This window comes from Quercus lobata, chromosome 9 (genome assembly GCF_001633185.2).
Source record: "Quercus lobata isolate SW786 chromosome 9, ValleyOak3.0 Primary Assembly, whole genome shotgun sequence".
NCBI classification, from domain to species: Eukaryota; Viridiplantae; Streptophyta; class Magnoliopsida; order Fagales; family Fagaceae; genus Quercus; species Quercus lobata.
In genome coordinates, this window is record NC_044912.1 from 19,022,697 (window position 1) to 19,045,825 (window position 23,129).

Here is a 23,129-nt window from a genome sequence, read left to right on the forward strand (position 1 = left end):
CACACCTGTGATTTTAGCTATATATATATATATATTTTTTTTTTTTTTTTAGTTTTTAAGTGAAATAGCAATAATTGGTCATAGGTCAAATAAAACAGTACCCATCAGGCCATCACTTCTCTGAAAATCCTCTCTGATAATATTATTATCTCTAGACTTTTCCATTTTCTAAGAGAGAGGAGCAATGAAAATAGTATACTCTGAAAATGTTTATGTAAAAAAAAAGGCACTACCATAAGTTGATGAGAAAATTAACACGGTTGTACACTTGTACTACACATGTCTGAACTCCTAGTAAAATTTGGCTAACAATTTCAAACACTCAGAGTTTATTTGGATACCACTTATTGTTGAAAACACTATAACAAAATAATTTTTAAATTATGAATAATGCCCGTGGGACCCAGTTTTAAAGTTATATTTGTATTTTTTCGTACTTACGGGTCCTATGAACAGTACATGAGACCTAGGAAAAAACGCAAATGCCAGCCGCATTTGCTATCCAAACTCACACTCAATTAAAGTTACACTATTTTATGTACCAACAACTAATGAATCAGGATCAATAATTGAAGATATTTGCTTATGTATAACTGTACAAGACGGCAATGAAAACCTCGTGTTGGAGTTGTAGCGAATTTTGGAGTGATTGAGAAGTTCAGTTATATTTTAACACACACATATGGGGAGAGGGAAGAAAATACTTAGTATTAAAATACTAAGTATTCTAAAAAAAATACTTAGTATTCTTGCCGTGTGTGTATTAAAATACTTAGTATTTAAAAAAAAAAAAAAAAGTTTCACAGATTTTGATCCACAATTATTCTTCTCTCTTCAAAATTGTAGATCCATTCTTAGTTGTTAAAATAAATGTGAATATCAACATTCATGAAAATAGAATGGGCAAAAGGTTAAATCAATTTTGGTTAATGAAACAAGAAATAGATGTATATGATTTTTTAAAGCTTATTTAGTAGCTAGTGAGTGTTCCACGGAAACTCACACGCACTGGGACACCCGTTGTATACATATATAAATATAATAGATGCAAATAATTTTCATCCTATATGAGACATAATTTTTTAGTCCTTGGATTTATACCTCACACTTTTTCATATGCATTTTCTCCAATGTAACAAAATTCTCCTTATCTTATTGGAGGTGTCATCTCATGGAGCGGCTATAATAGCTGCTCCTTCACAGTATGTTGGCCTGAGATAAATAATTTTCCATTCTCATTATTTTTCTTTCCTCGTACTCCATCATATGAATCCACCTTGATCTTTAATTTTTGCTAGTTTGCTAGTTACCCTTTATTATGTGATCAACCTATTCATTGAATTTACCAAAACAGGGGAGGGTGTCTAGTGATAGAAAGCCCTTATAACCCATTACATTTATAAGTTTAAGAATTGTGAGTTTAAGTAGTGATAAGATACATTAGTAATTAGGTGATCACACATCATAACGCAATGTGAAAGTTTAATAGGTTGATAATAAAGGGTAACTAGCAAACTAGCAAAAATTAAAGATCAAGGTGGATTCATATGGGAGCATTTTAAAAATAAAATAAAATAAAAAGTGATATGGGAGCAGTGATCACACCTGCAATTTTAGCTATATTTTATTTAAAATTTTAAGTAAAATAGCAATAATTGGTCATAGGTAAAAAAAAAGGGTACCCATCAGGCCATCACTTCTCTGAAAACCCTCTCTGATAATATTATTATCTCTAGACATCTCCACTTTCAAAGAGAGAGAGAAGCAATGACAATAGTATACTCTGAAAATATTTATGTAAAGAAAAAGGCACTACCATAAGCTGATGAGAAAATTAACATGGTTGTACACTTGTACTACAAATGTCTTTACTCCTAGTAAAATTTGGCTAGCAATTTCAGACACTCAATTAAAGTTACACCATTTTATGTACCAACAATTAATGAATCAGGATCGACAATTGAAGATATTTGCTGATGTATAACCGTACAAGACGGCAATGAAAAGCTCGTGTTGTAGTTGTAGCAAAATTTTGGAGTGATTTGAGGATTTCTGGGTCTAATCAAATGACAAAAACCAAAGCAGATTCCTGATAAGCATCTTTTATCCAATCACATACATACCAATGAACACAGATCCCTTGTAATAATTCATGAAAAACAACATCATTTGATTGATAAGCTTTTGTTTACCAAAAAAATCATAACTTGTAAGGATTCTTTCGGTTCTTTTTTTTTCTTAACAGGATTGCTGCAGTTTCTTTAGTCATTCATGTCAATAATCATCATTGGTGGATTTGCTTTTGGTTGGATCGTTACATCACAATATAAGCCTTTCCATATCATGTTTTCCTATAAAGAAATTATGTCGTTGAATTTGAGCTAAATAAAATGTTAGTTTTAGGCGCCGTTTAGTATGGAATTTTGAGCAACAACTTTCAGTTTTTAAACATTACACATATTTTCACACATTTTTTCACTCACACGTATTTCCAAAAAATATAAACAACGTTACTAAAAGGTAGTTTTTTAGCAAAATTCTGAAAATACAATTCACTGAAGCATTCAATTTTGTCCTCTAACGTGGTTATTATTGTACGAGATAGGGTGGACCATAAATTAGTTATTAATTTCAAGCAAAATTTTGGAGAAACAAGAATGCACTAATTCTTTAGTAAAAATTTGACAAGAAGTGGCCTCCATAATAAAAATCATAGGCAATGAGTTCCCTCCATAGATAAAAAGTACCTTGCAATAAAAGTGTACTACAACAAAATTGCCTAATGAGTAATAATTTAACAATCTCACCAAAAAAAAAAAAAAACACCTAAACTAAACTAAGAGCCTTATAGTTTAATTAATTTACATCTTTTGATGTTTTCAAATTCTAACAGAGACATTCATGATTCAAATCTCTCCTCCCTAACTTGCCATCATGTTTTTTTTTTTTTTTCCCCACATAATCTCCCTAACTCTTATTAACTAAATTTAGTTATTTATCTAAAATAGTGATAGATAAAGATCCATGATCATCAGTGATTTGTACACTACTTACATACAAAAAACTAGGTTTTTTTTTTTTTTTTTTTAAACAATTTGGATGGCTCCATTGCTCGGCCATACTTGTCATCTTGAATTTTCACCTACAACTTCTTCAATCCATTCAACATCTTGTCTCCCCCAGGAAAAAATAAATAAAATCTCTGTTCAATATGGGATGTAAAAAACATGGCCTTTAGTGAAAATTGACTACATACATTCAATGTTCACCTACGATTTTACAAACATTATAACAGATTTCAACTACCATAGTAAATATTATCTATATCTACAGATTGATTCATTTCTTCCCTCTTACATTTCTGCATTATTAGTATTATTCCTTTGCCTACAATAGCACAAGTTTTTTCCTACTTTTTTTTTATTGTATAAAAGATTTTTAGTCAGCGACAAGGATTAGGAGTTAAGAGACTTTATTGGATATTTCCTTCTCGGTAAAATTAAACATGATATCGCAATCAATCATCTAACAAAATCATTTGCTTAAGATTTTCTGTAACCTAAGCTTGGACAAAATTGAATAAGAACAAGACCTATATGATAATGATGATTTCTGTGGAGACTAAATGGCACAAAATTCAAGCACCAAAGCAAGTGGTGTTTTCTGCATAATATGGTAGTACCAACAAAAGCGCCGCTCTGGGTCTTGGAAAAAAATGTTCATTGACATTATAATTGTACAAAATTTCAGGCTCAAATAACACATTCACAAAAGGGTCTTTGTCTACGGGCCTATGGTCATGGTAGTGACTATAATTTCACAACACGAAGACTATGGTGGTGGGGGCCTTGACCTTGATGCAGCAGTGAGTGATTCCTTTCAAATTTCATTTTCTTCAATCTCTATTTACAAACTTTTGTTGGTCTCTGACACAATGCTGATAGAAATATAACCTGTATTGAACATTGCACACGTACCATTCTTTCGCATAAAGGTACAATAATGTCTACTATGATCTATGTAAAGGATTCTAAAAATAAAGGTGAAAACTACATAACATATCTCCAATACAAAGCTTCTGAAACCACCTTTACACACCAGTTCTAGCTTCTAAGAACCATAGCCAGAAAATATCTCATATGCCCTTTATTCAATCCAACGCATAGCCCCAAATATAAGGGGGACAGCTTTAGGTGTGTATGGTTTTGTATCTTGAAGCATTTCTTTTGGGATTTGAATATTTTATTGTCTAAAATAGAGTCTACTACGGTGTTATATAATTCTCCTTTGGCCAAAATACCATTTGGGTCTCAATTTCCATTAGCGAGTTAATGTATGGATCAAATTGGCTGCTACCAAAATATAAACACTAAATTGATAGTGATCCAAAAATGGAAAGATCAAAATAGTATATTTGTCTTCTCATTTATGTTTTTGGAAGCGGATTAGTGGAGATGAATCAATGGGCGCGCATAATCATGAATTATATACTTGACAAACTGTTGTGACATGAAATGAAAGGTATTAGTTGTGTCACTTTGACGAAGCCACATACATACAAAGCACATATATGTTTTTTACAGCTTTATATGCATGCATGAGACATGACCATGTTACATCTTATGTTTTGCACATGGAAATGCAAGCTCATGAGTTAAAAATTTTTCTATAAATTTGAAGAGGGAGACGTATTACTATGATTTAATCATATGAATGATGAAATCATCAGCAATTTGAGAAATTTATTCATTCCTCCCCTGAAACATATACATGTTCCCCCTAACTAATATCGGTAAATTATTGTGGGTTTTAGCGACTACATGAGTCACTTGAAATTAGAAGTTGATTAAAAATTATTTATTTTTATTATTTTGGAGGACAGCTTGATTGTCCTCCCATTATAGTGCACATTTTTTTTTTTTTTTATGTAGTATAAATTTATTTAAGTTGCAGATATTCAATACTTCAATAATAGGGTCTTTTAAGAAAATTAAATTAAATAAATATAATACTAATAATAGGGTCTTACTCAACCCAATATATGAGATCTAATTTTATGTATGAGAAAATAAGTATTTTTGTTTATATACCAAAATAAGTTTCAGTTGAAGCATAAACAGGTTCACATAATGATTTAATTTAATTTTTTTTAAATAAAATATTATCTCTCTCAAATCTCAATAACAAAGAAAGAAAATAATCTTTTTTTTTTTTCCGCATTTTTTTTAATGAGTGAGCTTAGTCCTAAGGAAAGAGTTCTTTTATGCCGCAATAAAATCTCACCACATTTTCTAATAAGCTGAGATGTTAGCTCACCATGAATCAAAATAAATAAAATATTACACCCAAATTCACGATAACTCAAAACAATATTATTGTAAGAAATTGTGAGATTTTGTTGTGCCCATACTTCCTCTTATAGTTTTCCACCCTACAAATCTGATTCCAATTAAATCAATGACATTTACACTTTTCCATCCTACGTACAATCTATTCCAATTGAATCAATGACATTTATTTCCAAGAAACATAATCTTTAACTAGTTGCGTTATCTTTTTAGGTTTAAAATCAAAAGCCAAAAAAGTTCAATACAAGAAAAGAAAAGAGCTCTTGATGGGGAAACATCTACTTTTGGTTATGAAATCTATTGTCATTTACGATTGCTTTAGTATAAAGGAAAACAAAATCCAACATTTAGGATAGGGAACTTTCACAAAAGTCATGCTTCTAAAGTTTCGTCTTCAATTCCATCAAAAAAAAGAAAAAAGAAAAAAAGTTTCATCTTCAAATTCAAATACCCTATGGCAAGGGCATGAAGAAAGAAGAATCACGGACTAAAATTTAGACAAAATCTTCCATTCCAATTAATGTTCAATCCAGTATCGTACTTACTCCAACAAAAAAATAAATATACCATTTCAATTACTTTGATTGAGGCATAGGAGCCGGTAATAATACATTTTCGGCCTAAATGTTTGGATCTTTCACCCTAAGCAAGAAGAATAGGAAGGAGCTTATAGGCTATAGCTATAGGTGTACTCCCAAGTCAAGGACGACAAAATGAATAATATAACCTTCAAGGTAGCAATAGGTACGTATAAGTTTAGATTGAAAGACTTTATGGATGTGAAAATCCACGAAAGCAATTGTCAAAGGCAACAATGGAAGAAGTCCCCTTAATTTTTATCCTATATATAATATATCTATACTAATAATAACAAGATTCTCATGTAACATTATATTTATATAGTAATCTAAACAAACTGTATATCATATCTATTTTTCCTAAGAGAATGAGCATGTTTAACTAGAAAATAAAGAAACTCAATACTTTTATTTCCTATAAATTAAAAGAAATAATATTTACTTTAAACCTCTCTCTCTCTCTCTCTCTCTCCTATCGACTGATTCTATCATTCTCTTGTTATAAGCTCATTAGCTTCTACTGTATTACAACTTAAAATTTATTTTGTTTTAGAAATTTTTTTTATAATGTAGATAATATTTCTTTTATTTGTAAATATTTTTTAATATAAGTATCTACATGAACATATGATTCTAGTTATTAAAAACTTCAAAGAAAGAAAAAGTAGAGACTAGAGAGTGAGAGTAATAGAAAAATTAAGTGAATCTCATAAAGATTGGATAAATAAATGAATTTTTCAAGTATAAAAAAATATTACTTAATTTTATTTAAATATTAAAATAAATGTTTCGCTTAAAGTTGTTGTTTTAGATTTTAAAATGAATCAAGCTGACCCTAAATTTCACAGTCAACAAAATTTAATCCTTTGAGAATTAGGATTGGAAATCAATATTTATTTATCTTGATTTCTGCTTTAGCTACTTTCTTGCCTGAGCTTTCTTAAATGTTATCTTGCTAATGGCTTTTCTATATGGTACATAAAATTAGAGCTTCTATGGTATATAAAAATTAGAGAATGTTTAACAATTTTCCTAGAGCAAAAGTCATTGATGATTTAGGTAAGTTATTGGTTAAGAAGAGGATTTTTGGATTTTTTATAAAATTGTTCAGTCTTTTCTGTTGGGAAGTCAGTATTTGTTTTGTTTTGTTTTGTTTTAGGTCCCCTGTGGTATGTTTGGCCGTGGTTTTCTCATTGGGGGTAGTTCATTGCTTAAAATCCCTGCATGATTGATTTGGTTTTTGGTGAAAAAAAAGTGTTCATTGGTTTTAGTGAAAAAAAAAAAAAAAAAGGGTTTAAATAAAGTAAGGGCACTCGTTAAGAATCTATTTTAGGAAAGTTTTGACATCACTTTTATGGAAAGTGAAAAAAGCCGTCAAAACATTAATTGTTTTTTTTTTTTTTTCTTTTCTCATAAAAACTTTCTTTAACTGAATTCTTAACGAGCGCCCTTAGGACACTTGTTAGCATTTTCCATAAAATAAAGACTAAAGACCAAAAACTTGATGTTGGAGACATGACAGACAAGGGTGCTTGATTTACGTAATTATTTATTTATTTTGTACTCTCTTTCTCTACTTGGTGAAAATGTATTATCAATCCAGCCATTTAGTTTAGGTTTAAACAATAAGGCTGTTCTCTATATACAAAAGTGAAAAATTTACTATAACCATTTAGCCTGCTATTGTAGGCAATCAGAAGGGATGATCTTTGTGTTTATTGCTATCTACTAATAGTATTCACTATTCCAAATTTAAGTTTGGTTATTTTAAGGTTTTTTTGTTGAATATTATAGAGCAAATTTTGTTAAATGGGTATAGAATTTGATATGTTTGATGCTTTGTTTTTTATTTAATTTTTTATTTAAATGGGAATCTGTGGGCGCTATGGGATATGAATGATGGATTTTAACCAAATTTCTCAAATCAAATGATGGTGGGATTAAGGCATTTGTGGTTTTATCGATGAGTAGGTTGCTATAATAGACATCCATTAAACAATAAATTTAGGGATATAAAACTTTTTTAATGTATTAAATTCCTATTTTATAGATTTTATTTTTAAGTTAGATCAAGAGTAGCATATTGGAGAACATTTTCAATTCCAAATGCAATAACAAATTCTTTTAATTTATAATGAATTTCTTTTATGCATTGTAAATAATAATAATTTTACAAGACATTATTTTCTTCGTTTTATAGAATATAACTATTAGTATATGTTTTAGCTATATAGTGTTATTTAAAAATTCAATTTTCGTAATATATATATATATATATATATAAGTCAAGACCTCATGTGAGAGAGCATAAGATACTTCTACCATGTGATGCATTCCTTAAAATTCATTTTATTTAGGCCTTCTCAAAACCTCAACAAAGTTTGCATTTATATCAAATTATTAATTCATTATCTGCATATATTAGTTATCTATAACTGTTCATTAATTATTTACATTAAAGGAATTCATATGATTATTATTAATAAATACTGTATAAGAATTTTTTTTATTTGGAATAATAATAATAATAATAGAATATGATATTCTTCCTCATATTTATTTATTATTTTTTTACAACAATTGACATACAAGCCATCTAAAATTAAATATTTGTGAATTCACTAAAATTAATCTTAACCATTTAGATGAAACCAACATTGTCGTCTTTATTCTATGTAATTAAAAATATTATTGATATGATAAATACATTTGTTTTTTTGTATTAATTATTTTAAGTAATGCATTAATTATTAAGTATATTGAACTCTTGATGTCAATTTTTTTTATGATTTGTATGAGAAACAATTGATTTGAAATATAGTGTTCTTGCTCAAATTTAGTTGATTTTGCAACAATTGAAATGACATCCAACAATATTTTTTTTTTAATAAAACACAATCAAGAATGTAAAAAAATAATTGAAATTTTTTTGCATTTTTTTTTTATAAAAATGATATTTGCATTCTTGAGTAGACATGAAACATATGCATCTATATCAATCACTATATTATGCAATTTCAAGTTTGCAAACACATATAGTATGATCAAATCACTACACTACTTTGTTTTTTTTATTTTGTTTATAAAATAGAATACTAAAGATTACAATTTTTTACAAGAATTATTGATTTTTTTTTATACATCTATAGTTGGGGGTGGGACGATTTGATCCTTAGATATCAAAACACAAGGAGGTGTCAACCAATTAAGTTACAAGGCTCTTGATAACAAATATTGAAATATTGGAAGAAACTAATAACAAGTGGCACTGCACATTGTATAGTAACTCAACTAGTTGTTCCAACTATAACTACTTTTGAAGCATGGCCTTGATTTAAACAACATATGTCCAATGAATCTAGTGAACAATTCACCTTAACACCTATATTTCTATGTCTATGTGCAATTTGATCTACACAATCACTAAATATTGCATCTATACATAGTATCCCTCAATCTTGGGGTAAAACTGCTGAAAAATGAAGAAATAACATCTTTAAATGTAAGTGTTCTACAAATGTGGTAAAAGCTACACTACAAAAAACGTGTTCTTAAGCCACGTTTTTAAAAAACGCGGCTACAGCTTTTCCTTTGAGCCGTGTTTTTCAAGAACGCGGCTCCACCCCTGGTCCTATAGCCGCGTTTACTAAACGCGATTATAAACCAGCATTGAAACCGCGTTTTTCCCAGATGAAGCTGCGTTTAGCTCCTTAGGACTGAAGCCGTGTTTTTAAAACCGCGGCTTTAATCCCATCTGGTTTTTTTTTTTTTGGTTGTAATATAGCTTTGAGCTGTGTTTAATAAACGCAGCTTCAAAGATGCTTTAGAGCTGCCAACATTTGAAGATTATCAAGTAAACTATATTAAGAAACTCCTTGATTCTTTTGCGGTAAAACTCTAGAGATAAGATTGTAGCCAATGACAATTGTGTGTTGTTTAACGGAACTTGTTATTTAGAGAAAAAAAAAATGTTAATATAATACATGTTTATCAATGTCGATCAAAAGATGCAAAAGATGCAGAAATTTCATCTTAAATAATAATAAAAAAGGATAAGACTTTGACATGAGTGTTAATTTTTTTTTTTTAATTTTTTTAAGAGCGTGAGTGTCAATCTAATTCTCGGAGTTTTAGTTTGAACAATTAACCTCCCAAACATTTTTATTAAAGTGTAACAAATTTAATCATGTACTATGTGTATGTGTATATTGTGATAACGAATAATGATATTTTAAAAATTATTAGAGATATGACAAAATTAAGTGTGCATCATGCAAACCATGGGCCAAAGATTTGGTTAAAAAGAATGGGTTAAATGCTCAATGCATATCATGAAATTAGATATTTTAGACTTGTACAAAAAGTTTTTTACTAAACTTTAACAAATAGGAAAAATTCTTAAGTACTCCCAAAATACGGAAAAATAGTATTTTCTCTTTTCATATTCATGATAGACTCACTGTGAATATGAAGGAAGAAAGTATCATTCTTTATACTTCGAGAGAATCTAAGAATTACTTAAAAGAAAGTATCAACAAGATGATTAATTTGACACAAATATATGATCCGCTCATTTGAATGGAAAACTTTTTTTCCCTATTTGGTATGGAGGAAAACATATTCTATGGTTAACAAAATAAAATGAGTCCAATGGTAACTTGTCAATTCTCTTTTTCTCTCTACACACCACTGATCGTCAGTGAACAACTTTGCCAATCATTGACTTTTCCCTTTTTCTTTTTCTTTTTCTTTTTCTTTTTTCCTTTTTTTTTTCCTTCTCTTTTGCTCAAACCAATTACTTCTTCACATGATTTTTTCCGTGTAGATTCCAAATATGGGGCTTGTTTTCCTATTTGATGCTCCCAAAAAGTATATATATATATATATATATATATATTAAATGTTTTCTCAACATGTTTCATTATTGAAAGTTTTGTTCATATAATTGTTTGAAATTATAAAAAATAGTAATGAATTTCATGTTAGTCAAACAATTAACAATGTTTTCTGATTCATTTTTAAGGTTGTAACAAAACACATGAAAACATGTCAATTTTACATTTTAAAAAAAATCAAAAAACATTTCTTAAGAAGAAAAGCAAGAAATAGAAACAAAAGTTTCCTTCAAACTAGATTGAATGAATATTTTCCAATTTTTTAAGTGGTGGTTCATAAAACCATTCGGATATATAAAATCATATTGTTCATTAAATCATTTAAACAAGTCACATGACTATGAAGTAAATTATGTGACTAAAAATACACATAAATACTTATTTAACTTGTCACATTTCGAACCGATTTGGAGAGAAATGAGAAATAATATTTATAGATTAATGATTTATATTGAAAATATAAAAAAACTATATTAATATCTACATTAAATTTTTTAAAAATGTGTAAATAAAATAAAAATCCCATAAAAATCTAAAGGGGAAAGGATGAACAACCTCATTACCATCCAAAAGAAAAAAAAAATAATAATAATAACAGTGAAAAACAAAAACTCCACCATCCATCAGACAGAAGGACGAAAGCAAAGTCATTTGGACTTGACCAAATCAAGTGGCTCTAGAGTACTGAATACAGCCCCCTACAGGCCCCACCTTTTTACCTAAAATACTACATTTTTTCTTTCATTATATTCGTGTAATCCACGCTCCTATTACTGAGAGAACAGTAATACTGAAGTCACTCACTCTGAGCATGGAAAACATTGTAGCCTATGATCCCACAAACTCCCCAAAGTTTCCGCAACTTTGTCTCACCCATCATCAGACACACACACACATACTGAGCGCGTGATCCACAGACACTCTTACACACATGTCAGCACACGCACGCGTGTGTTGTCCTCACTCGTGCGCGGTCGTATTCAAAGCCAGTGGGACCCAAACTGAGTTCTCTTTGCTTTGCTAATCTTTTCTTTTTCTCTTTCTTTCTTTCTCACAGTTTTTGTTCGTGCAGAGCTGTGACTGCATGTGGGTCCCACATAATTGTCGTCGTTTGTTAATCTCAGCTGTACTATTTTGCTAGTTGCAACTTTGCCACAGTGCCACTCTCTCACAGTCTCCCTCGTCATAGGGAAGAGAGGCCCGCAATTCACTCCGTGATTAGGAACATCTCTAATCTCTACACCCTAATCCTTAAGCCACTTCCCCTTTGTGTCTCCTCTCAAAGAGCTAACTTGGGTCCTTTACTCCTTTTACCTTTGTTTTGAGAAGACAATTCCAATGCATGTGTAGTCTATATTCTCGATGATAATTAATACAAGTACAATAGTGGTTTAAAGAATCATTTGTTTGTACCGTTGATTTTGAAGATGTGTATTTGGAGAGAGAGAGAGAGAGAGAGAGAGAGATAATCAGGGGATAGCGTGGTGTCGACTAGTAAGATTATGATGATTTAGTGAGAAATCAAGTTTACTTTATCAAAAGCAAGAAAATGATATTTTGGGCAATTTTCCAACCCATGTCTTGTCTTTTTATTAATTTCCCTTTTTTTATGGTTGTTTTAGGCAGTTATTGATAGAGAGCTGTTTTCTTGAATTTTGTTATCTTGTTAAATATTTACTTTGTCAAAAGTAAAAAAATTATATTGACAATTTTTCAATGCATGCCTTGTCTTCTTATTAATTTTCTTTTTTATGGTTGTTTTAGGCCGTTATTGATAGAAAATTGGTTCCTTGAATTTTGTTATTTTGTTAAATGATGAGTAATGATTTGTAAATGCTAGAGTTGATTTTGAAGCATAAAGGTCGTTTCTTTATTGGCTTCTCATGCTGAGAGTTGATGCCAATTATTAGGTACAATATTTGATGAGCTAATCTTGTAGAGTCGATGATCTAGAGTAAGCAAAAGAGCTCTACATTAACAGAGTTGATTGAGTAAATGAAATCTAACCAAGTTAAGTGGATGTCGTCTTCTCTTTTAAGCTTACCCATGTCAAGAGTCTTGTGACCTAATGATATCATCTAATTTTTCTTATTATAAGAACTTTGATTTGAATCCATTCTCTTTCACTTATTAATTAAATAATAATAATTAGTGGTTTGAAGAGACTAAGATTTTAGGTTTTTAATGGAAAATAAACTATTATTCATACAAATTTTGTACATAAAATACCCGTTTAGAAATGGTAAGAAATATAAAATTGGAGGGAAAAAAACGAGATAATACAAGAAGTGTGATTCAACATGATTTTAAGAGCTAGATATTTTAATGTTATCTAAGAAAGAAAACATTATATGTACAGAATTTAAGTTGAAGGTATGTTTAAAAAAAAAAAAAAAAAGTCTGTGGCATCTTCTTCTCCCTCTGTCCAAATATTGGCAAATCTCTCCCCATCATTTTTGTGAGATCACAATCATTATATTGTACAATCTTTTGCTTTCAATATTGTTTTTTACTTTTTGTAAGTTAATATAATACTTACCTCTTCATCTTTTGTGTTCTTTTCTTCTTGTTTTTCTTTTCTTGCGTGGGGAACCTTATGTCTTGTTTTTTTTTTTATAAAAAAGCTATCTTCTTTTCTCTCCCAAATAAAAGGTGAAGCCTGTGAAGGGTGCTCCTTGTACCTTGCTTGTGTAAAGTATGACATTATAATGATTGTCTACAAAAAATTAAAACCAAAAGAATACTGGGATTGATTCAAATCGTATAGAAGCCCCTCCCCTTGATAATCATTGAATTCAACTTGCTAAACAGTGCTCCCAAAATCTTAAAATCCGCCATTTTCACTCACTGTATTGAACTAAACCAAACAACTTCCAATTTAAAAGGATCATAGTTATCTCTGAAAAAAAGATCATAGTTATACTCTAAACCAATAAATGATATATTGTGGAGAATTATACCTTTTATTGGGTAAAGATACCACATGATCCAAAAGTTTTTTTTTTTTCATTGGAAGAGTCCTTTACATCTAACACTAGAGTTGGCCAAATCCTAAATCTTTTTCCTAAAATGAGATGAAATACGATTAGGTTACAATCCATTGATCAATACCTTCTTGAGTTCTATATAATTTTTACTTTCTTTCCGGGGGAATAAAAATATAGAACTATTGAAATGCCATGTTGCTTAGTGCTCACGTTTGCTTTCTCATAATTAGCTATGATACAAACAGGATTTAAGTCACAAATTTGATAACTCTTCCATCATGATAAACTAGATGCATGCATAAAGCTAAATCTATATTGATTTTAGTTTTGAGTAATGCTACATACACAAACTATTTTACAAACTGATGATGTGATGAATGATTACTAGTAAATGAAAAGAAATGTTAATAATGGACCCAGATGTGAATCAGTATAAATTTGTCTCATCAATAATTTATAAAAATGTTGTAAATTAGTTTGTGATTGTAGCAGTACTTGTTTTATAAATATTTTGTAATTCAACTAATATCTTTGGTATTTCAAACAAAAATATCCATAATTCAAACCATTTTTTCCTCTTTTAAAAAATTTGTCATAAGAGGCAATGGAATTCCTTTTCTTTCTTTACCCCAAAAAGAAATCATAATTTCAAGAATGCCCTTGTTGTTGTAACTTGTAAGAACTGTCCTACCATTGAGAGAGGTCCCGTTCCTTTCGTTATTTGTAGTTTTGTACCGTACAATAATAATAATAATAATAATAATAATAATAAAGCAAAAGGCAGTAATCCTAAATTGGGGGAAAGACCAATATTGGGATCATGGCCAAATTGTTTGATGTTTCTCATTTTGTTCGTTTTTAATCATTATAAATAAGTACCTTTCCTTTCTTCTGTCACAAAACAGCCTTAAAATCTTTTAAAAAGTTAAACTTTGATGGACACTATTTACTTATGAAGCAGTGATACTTATATAGACATGGGTATGGATACGGATATAAAATAGTAATAAGAGTAATTTTTGAAAAATTATAATATGATAACGTTAGTTTGAGACTGGTATAACACGACTATAATATCTTAAATAAAGTGTTTATATTTCTTAGGTTTTTTTTTACCGATTCATCCATATTTAGGCTGTCAAGGTATGTGGCTCTGTTTTTGGGTAACATTTTTTCTCATACATTACCGCTCCAAATTCCAATCCTTACAGTTTTGTCATATGAAATGATGTTAAATAAAAATAAAAAAACGTTTCTAAGTACTAGGGCACTGTGGTTTCAAAAAAAAAAAGTACTAGGGCACTGTTATTTACTCAATGAAACCAGAAATCTGCACTGGCTGTCATTCTGTTTGAATGGAGTCAGTGTGAGCAGGAAATATTGGGTACTTTGTTGAATTGTGCAGGAGAAGAATACAGAAATAATTAAATATTGATTTCACCCAATTTAATGGTATTAACATTTCTACCGACAACTCTATATCTACCGGTAAGTCCTGTCATATCGTACAACACAGATGAAATCCCATGGAAGAAAATAAAATATTTCAAACAAAATATCACACAATTTTTTTTTTTCATAACTTATTGCATAATTATTGAGTAGTATGTTACTATTATTATTTGTTATTATTATTGTAGAAGTAGTATGTTATTATTGGTACATAATAAATATAGAATTGTTTGTCTTAATTGATATTACATTGTTTATAATAAGAATATTTGCGCTCTATCACTGTGCATTTTTGATACAGTGGTTGTACGGCACTGTGGTACCCAGACCCATTTAAGCCTTGGGTTTTGACTCAACAGTGCGAGCTATGGCCCCAATCCAAACCTACAATGGCCACGGGCCCAAGTTTCGTGCTGCTCAAAGGCTTGGAGAGTAGACAATCTATATTAACACACACCTTATTTTGTCACCTGGTCCTTGCTCAGCGAACCCTCCGGTACAAGAAGAAAGGTGTTCGGATACACCATCCCTTATATGCCTGGTAGTGCTTCGGGGAACATCACTGCCAAGCATGCCTATTGAAGTGGAAACTAGTTCCAAGGCTACTCTCACCTCAGCCCACTCCCACCTAAACACCTACTTACGATTAACGATATTGGACCTTCTATTGCACTAACTTTGAAAGCAATTATAATCTCTCCACTAACGATTGGATATAAATATGAGAAGTTAAAGGAGGAAAAGGGGTTGGAAAAGCTAGTAAAGAAATTGAGAATAAGAGGGAGGCGAGTGAACCAGAATGATAGAAATACAATTTCAGTGAGTCTCTATGATAAAAACAACCCAACGTAAGAAATCCAAGCCCACTTTACAAATAGATTGTGAGCCCGAGTGAGACCCAGCCCAATTGTCTCATTTCTGGCGCGCATAGTGGTCATCCTACAAGTATAAGCACTTATGAGGCGTGGATCTAAGAGACGAAGTTCAAGTTTACAGAAGGGAATTTTCCACACTTATATACAAAGTTTTGGGTAGGGTATAATTTTTATCTTATAAAAGAATTAAAGAATATTTGCACTCTTTTACATGGTACCTCATTTGGGCTCATCATAACATAAACAATAACTCCATTAATTCACTTAGTTTTACACACTTTTATAATATATTAATGTGTTAAATTGTGATTGGTACGTGACAAAAATAATTCTCTCGTTAGCAATTAACAATGGATTATAGTCAAAGATGAGTAAGTAGGGGAAAAAAAAAAGCTAAGAGAATTTCAAAAATGACTAACAATATTATAGAATTTTTATCTTGTAAAAAAAACAAAATATACATACATATATATATATATATATATATTTGTGCTTATTTACATGTACTTCATTTGGGCTCATCATAACATAAACTATAACTCCATTGATTCATCTAGTTTTACACAATTTTATAATATATTAATGTGTTAAATTGCGATTGGTACGTGACAAAAGTAATTCCCTTGTCTGCAGAGAGAATTTCAAAAACAACTAACAATACTATCTAAATTCTTCAATTTTGCTGTAGGCACTCACATTCGCACTCTTTTGCATGGCATTGGCACCTCGTTTGGGCTCACCATAACACAAACAACAACTTTGTTGATTCATCTAGTTTTATACACAATTTTATAATATATTTAGGTGTCAAGATATTTACGACCGTTTACCTTAATTCTCGGTTGAAATCCCTTCTTTTCAGTTCACAGGCATTGACAAGGGGCCCTCTGGATATTCTTAGGTTTACTTTCATTTATATACAATAAATAATCACGTCATAACAATTACAGTTTAATGGTAAAGCGAGATTCATCCTAAATTCTTCCAAAATTAATTATTTGATCCTCTTATTATTGTAACACAAAAGCGTGAAAAGAAAAGGAATGTGAATTTTAGGATTAAAAAAATATATCTTGATGGCTCTAGTTAATGTATATCTTTAGGGCATACATTCACCATCTATTTTAAAAAAAAATTTATGAAGAATTGAAAAATTTGTAAAAACAGTTAATTATTTTTTCATAAATTTTTTTAAAATAATTTATTAATATATTCTCAAAGTACATACGTTTATAAAACCCTATTATAAATTCTTACCCTACTTTTCTTTATAGCCTAGTCAAAGTGGGATCTACCTTCATCTACCACCATTCTTATTTCTGTTATCCTATCACTGCAAAGGCGGTGAATGGTGTACCGATTGTCCTTGTTTTGTAAATTATTGAGGACAAGACGTAGAACAACCATTCATGAGGTCATATTGTATTGTATAGATGAATTTGAACACCAAAAAAAAAGAAAAAAGAAAAAAAAGAAAGAGACTGAAATTCATCAGTGTCGATTATTTGCAATGATTTTTGAAAAGGTAGTTTATACTTTATACTTTTCAAATTCCATTCTAAAATTTTATCTCATTTTCACAAGATTGACACCCAATTTAAGAGAATTACATCATGTACTCTCTATTATCTAAATCAAATGTTAAATGAAATGAATATGGTGATTTTTCATTTCATTTAGTGTGGGTAATTTTGTCATTACACCCTATTTCTACCTCATTTTATCTTTAATTTAAATAATGGGGAACACCGATATAATTCTCTCATTTTATCTTAGCATTGGTGGTGCTAAAAAGTTTTTTTTTTTTTTTGAGAAAAGTGGTGCTAAAAAGTCATATTGCTATTTTTAGTACCACCAATCCTGAAAATCATACTGCAATAGTGGAGGAAAAGCCAAAAAATTTAGTTGTTGAGCTACAATGCATAGTAAAAAATGATTATACACTGTAACTAAGATGGTAAAAAAATAATATTTTATTTAAATTTATATTATTCTATTGTGTTAATGGTTGTGCCTATTGTTTATTGTAATAGATATATTATTTTATTGTGTTGAATGCTAAAATAAAACTACTGATGTTGAGTGGTTTGTAAAGTGAAATGATAAAATAGTTTTTTGTGGCGTCAAATTGCTAAATTTTTGGCACCACCAATACTAATACTCTAAATAAGATGCAAATTTAGTGGAGGGAAAAGTATAATTTCTCCAATTTCGAAACACAAGCAAATTTTATATACACCAAATGTGTGTTATTCCCTAAGTATTGCTAATAGCATCTTTCACAAAATGATGCTCTAATCCAGAACTCCTTAATTAACGCAATAAACATTCTCATAGATTTTTGAAGCCCCCATTCCATTTAACAAAAGCCTCTCAAAAGCCATTCACATGCTTATTGAATTGACCTATAAAAATCATTATTCAATCTCACTGTTTTTTTTAATCAATCACCTAAATCAATGTCCTATGGGCTAAAGCAATTATACAAAGCTCATCTATAAGTTTTAAACAATGTACGATCCTCTTCTCTATGACTCTCTCTAAGATAGTGCTCATATATATGTGGAGAGGAAGATTTTACGGGTCAAGTTCAATTTCTTAATTCTAAAAAGTTGAGGGGTCAAATGTATTTTATTATCCAATAACAAAACAAAGAAAACGTGTCTTTCGCACAGAGCTTGCAAACAAAGTGGTTATTAAATTTTCAACTGGTGCCAAGAAACAAACCAACAGCTTATCTTAGCACCAACTGATCTTGACAGATAATGGCTAGCCAGGTGTCAATACTTGGACCCTTGTTTGGTCCAGGGTCGGTACACACCACCTCTCTAGCTCAGCCTCAGTCTCGGACCACACACTGTACCTCATGGTCCCCTGTAGAGAAAATTTTCCTCTTTGGGTTAATTGTATTTTGTCTTTAACTTGTAGTATGGTACAATTATAACGTCCCTTGAACTTCAAAAATACTTTGAGCAATGTTTTTTTTTTGGTAGAAAAAAAAATTTAGGTGATGGGAGGCCACTCTATACTATCTAGATAAGTCATATGCTTCAAAGAGGATTTACATCGGACTTATAAATCGTCTACCAAAGACGACTGATGGAAGCGAGACTCGAATTTAGACTTTTTGAAAGAAGCACTTGAATCTTATTAACTGAACCAACTCCCGTTGGCTACTTTAGTAAGGTTTTCTCTTTTGAATATTGGTAATAAGCATTTTGTAACTACTTTTGGAATTGCAATCAAATTCAACTAAAAATTAAATAAATAAAAAAAGTAATGAAAATTGATTTTTGGAGTTACATTTAACAAAAATATGAGCAATATGGGGGGAAAGTGTTTATTGCCCATTGTAAGGAGATACATTGATTGGTGTTGAAGATTGACATTCTATGTAAAAATTCAACATTCAGTACGTGGTTCAACTATATACTTACATCCGTGAGCAATTAAGAATTTGACTATATGAAAATTTTAAGTTTACAACATATTTACACTATCAAAAAAGACCCAAGTTTGAGTATAAATTTGCACAAGCCTCTAGACTAGAGATTAATATGAGCTATATCTTTAACAAGTAGTTGAATGGTTAAGGTGATACTAAGAATGACAAAATATTTTTTATAACCTTTGGGTTTATAAAGTTATTATTTATTATCATATGAGTTCAAAACTAACACAATTTTTTATTTAAAAGTTAAAACCAACATTAATACGTTAGTTCCATAAAATAAATAATACAAAAACACTAGGTAGTTAGTTTTTAATATATATATATATTTTTTTTTTGAGATTGATTGCCTTTAATTAATGTGAAAAATATTGTAATCCGAAACTTATTAAAATATTGCAAAAAAAGGTGTGCAATTTATTGATTTTCTAAAGTACGCAAGGCATAAAACTAAATCCCCAAATTACCCTTCCCGCCCGTTTCCCGCGCTAAGCTTAAGCATACGAGATAGAAAAACAGAATAAAACTACAGAGTTAAGATAACATATGATCAAATGACGACAACCCACTATGATGATCATGATAATCCCAACGACGCTCCTTTCTCCTGACCCCACCTCTCTGACTAGTAGGCCCCACCTCCTTCCCCACTTTTAAGAATCTACCTGTCCTCCATTACCCGCAAATCAATGCCCCCAACTTTTTTTAAAATTTCAAAAAACACTAACAAATAAATAAAAAATTTATTTTTCGAAAACAAAACCATAAATTCAAACCCCCCCACTATATATAAGCCTCAGTTTCGTTTGCTTCACATTTCGCAGTCTATATTGTATAAAACCTCAGAAACACAAAAAACACTCAGAGTCTCCCCACTCTCACTAAAATGCGCCAAGCCTGTGTTACTCTGTATCCGGCGCTCCTCGCCGTTACAGTGCTATTCTTTCTGAGCCCTACGCTTGCGTGGCGCCCATGGCCCCACAACAAAACCAACGCTCAAGATTCAATCTTCGGAGACTCGAAGAAATTCGAGGGCTCATCGGAGTTTGTCCACTTGAAATACCACATGGGACCTGTCTTAACCGCCAACATAACCGTCCACACAATCTGGTACGGCACGTGGCAGCGCAGCCAGAAGAAGATCATCCGCGAGTTCATCAACTCGATCTCAGCCGTCGATTCTCGGCACCCTTCGGTCGCTGGGTGGTGGAGGATCGTACAGATGTACACGGACCAAACCGGCTCGAACATTTCCAAAACGGTGCGTTTGGGGCAGGAGAAGAACGACAGGTTTTACTCGCACGGAAAGTCGCTCACGCGCTTATCCATTCAGAGCGTGATTAAGAGCGCCGTAACGGCCAGGACGAAGCCGTTACCGGTTAACGCGAAAAGCGGTTTGTATCTGTTGCTCACATCTGATGACGTGGTGGTTCAGGATTTTTGCGGACAAGTTTGTGGGTTCCACTATTTTACATTCCCGTCGATCGTGGGGTACACGCTCCCGTACGCGTGGGTGGGGAACTCTCAGAAGTTTTGCCCGGGCGTGTGTGCGTACCCGTTCGCCGTACCGGATTATATCCCGGGGCTGAAGCCGCTAAAGTCACCGAACGGTGACGTGGGTGTTGATGGCATGGTGAGTGTGATTGGGCATGAGATTGCTGAGCTGGCAACGAACCCGTTGGTGAACGCATGGTACGCTGGGCAAGACCCGAGTTTCCCAGTAGAGATTGCTGATTTGTGTGAAGGTATCTATGGTACCGGTGGTGGTGGGTCTTACACCGGACAACTATTCAACGGTGAGGATGGTGCCACGTTTAACATGAATGGGATCAGACGGCGGTTCTTGGTTCAGTGGGTTTGGAATCACATGGTTAATTATTGTTCTGGACCAAATGCGCTTGATCAGTAATAGTAATAGTAATACCACTGGTCCATCACCACTCTCTCTATTTTTCGTGTATTTGGGTTTTTTTTTTTTTTTTTTGGTGTTTTTATTAAATGGGGGTTTGGGTTTTGGCGAGGTTTGTTACTTTTGTTAATGTTTTTTATTTAGTTAAGATTAGTTAAGTTTGTTAATTCTGTAATGAGCATATTGTTATTACTATAAAAATTATTGTATACGATCTTTGTATACAGATAGATGGTGTTCCCGCCTCATTTTTAAGTGAGTTAGGTGGTGATGGTGCTGAGCTTAAAAGATACATATTTTTATCGTTATAGAATTAAATTTTACATTGCATTGTGGGTGGCCCACTTTACTATAGAAGTTATGAGGCCCTAGGTTTTTGGTGCTGGAATCGACAAAGACAAAGACGAGCAAGAGGATTTTGTATGCTCTCTCGTGTGGTCATTCATTCTTTTGATTCTTTACTGTTTGGAGTTATATTATGTTCTCTATTTATACTGTGCTGCTTATGATTTTTAGGTTTATAGTACGTTTTTTCTCTTGGTTTGGCTTGCTTATAATGCACGTCAGACACGACACATGATTTTGATACAATCGACTTGAGTATTAGACGGAAGTTCTGTCCTATATATATATATTGTTTATATTTGTTTTGTTTCTTTCATGATTTAATGTCAATTATTTGCCATTATTTCACTATATGTAACTTGTAGTGAAATTTCATATCTCTCGATTTTGATTTGGATTTGACTCCATTTTCTGTTTTCATTTCAATTAGGGTGCATCCAAATTATGTTGGTGATGCATGATTATCTTATACATTCAATATATGTACCTATTCGATATATGTACCTATCATGTATCTATCATCTTTCATAAAGTACGTGGATGTCATGCAATTGTGAAATGCATATTTTGCAAGAAATGATAAATATCTCAGTTGTATAAGATACTTTCAATAATGGATAAGTAGGTTATGCTAAAACTTTGTATCAATGATATACTCTTTTAAGTACGCGTAAGTTCATGTGTTACTGGCTATGTGTTTATTTGAGACTTGAGAGCATATTTTAATTGATTCATTGGGTAACAAAAATATGTAAAGATTCATAAAATTCTACTACATGAACCGAATAAGCTAAATATATGGCTTGAAAAAACGAGTCCTATACATGTTTTGGTGGGAGACTTCCTCTATTTTGTTGTACAATAACCTCAGAAGATCTCTTCATAAAAAAAATATCTTGCAGTAAAAAAACTTGCGTCGTATTCAGCTAAACCTATGCTGGTTAATATATCTAACAACTCCGGGCAAACCTTTCCTTTATCCCATATCTAAAATGGGACCCATCTACTCTTCTTTTTGCCATTTTCTAAGCTAGCTTTATTGGGATTTGAGCTGCTAAGGCTTGTGATGCAATCCTTTTCTCTTCTTTTAATTTTGAGGGACAAATTTGAACACTCATTTTTCAGTTTCCTTTCTTTAAAGGGCACCGGGCACGTTTTGTTAGGTAGTAATCACCAAATGCTTAACCCATCAGAGAAGAGTGTAAAGGTCAGCAAGTGGAAGCATTTAATTTCACACGTATTTTTACGTATTTTTAGCCCACACACACACACACACACACACACACACA

General features: G+C 31.4%; 1 protein-coding gene across 1 annotated transcript; it reads left to right on the forward strand.

Moving 5' to 3' along the window:
* Positions 1–20,390: 20,390 nt before the first annotated feature.
* On the forward strand, positions 20,391–21,825 carry LOC115962256 (protein EXORDIUM-like 3). Its single transcript, XM_031081162.1, has one exon. The coding sequence runs from the start codon at positions 20,473–20,475 to the stop codon at positions 21,493–21,495; it is 1,023 nt and encodes a 340-aa protein (XP_030937022.1). The 5' UTR covers positions 20,391–20,472; the 3' UTR covers positions 21,496–21,825.
* The last annotated feature ends 1,304 nt before the right edge of the window (positions 21,826–23,129 follow it).

Coding starts and splice junctions, on each gene's coding strand:
- LOC115962256 (XM_031081162.1), top strand. CDS start 20,473: ATGCGCCAAGCCTGTGTTACTCTGTATCCGGCGCTCCTCGCCGTTACA.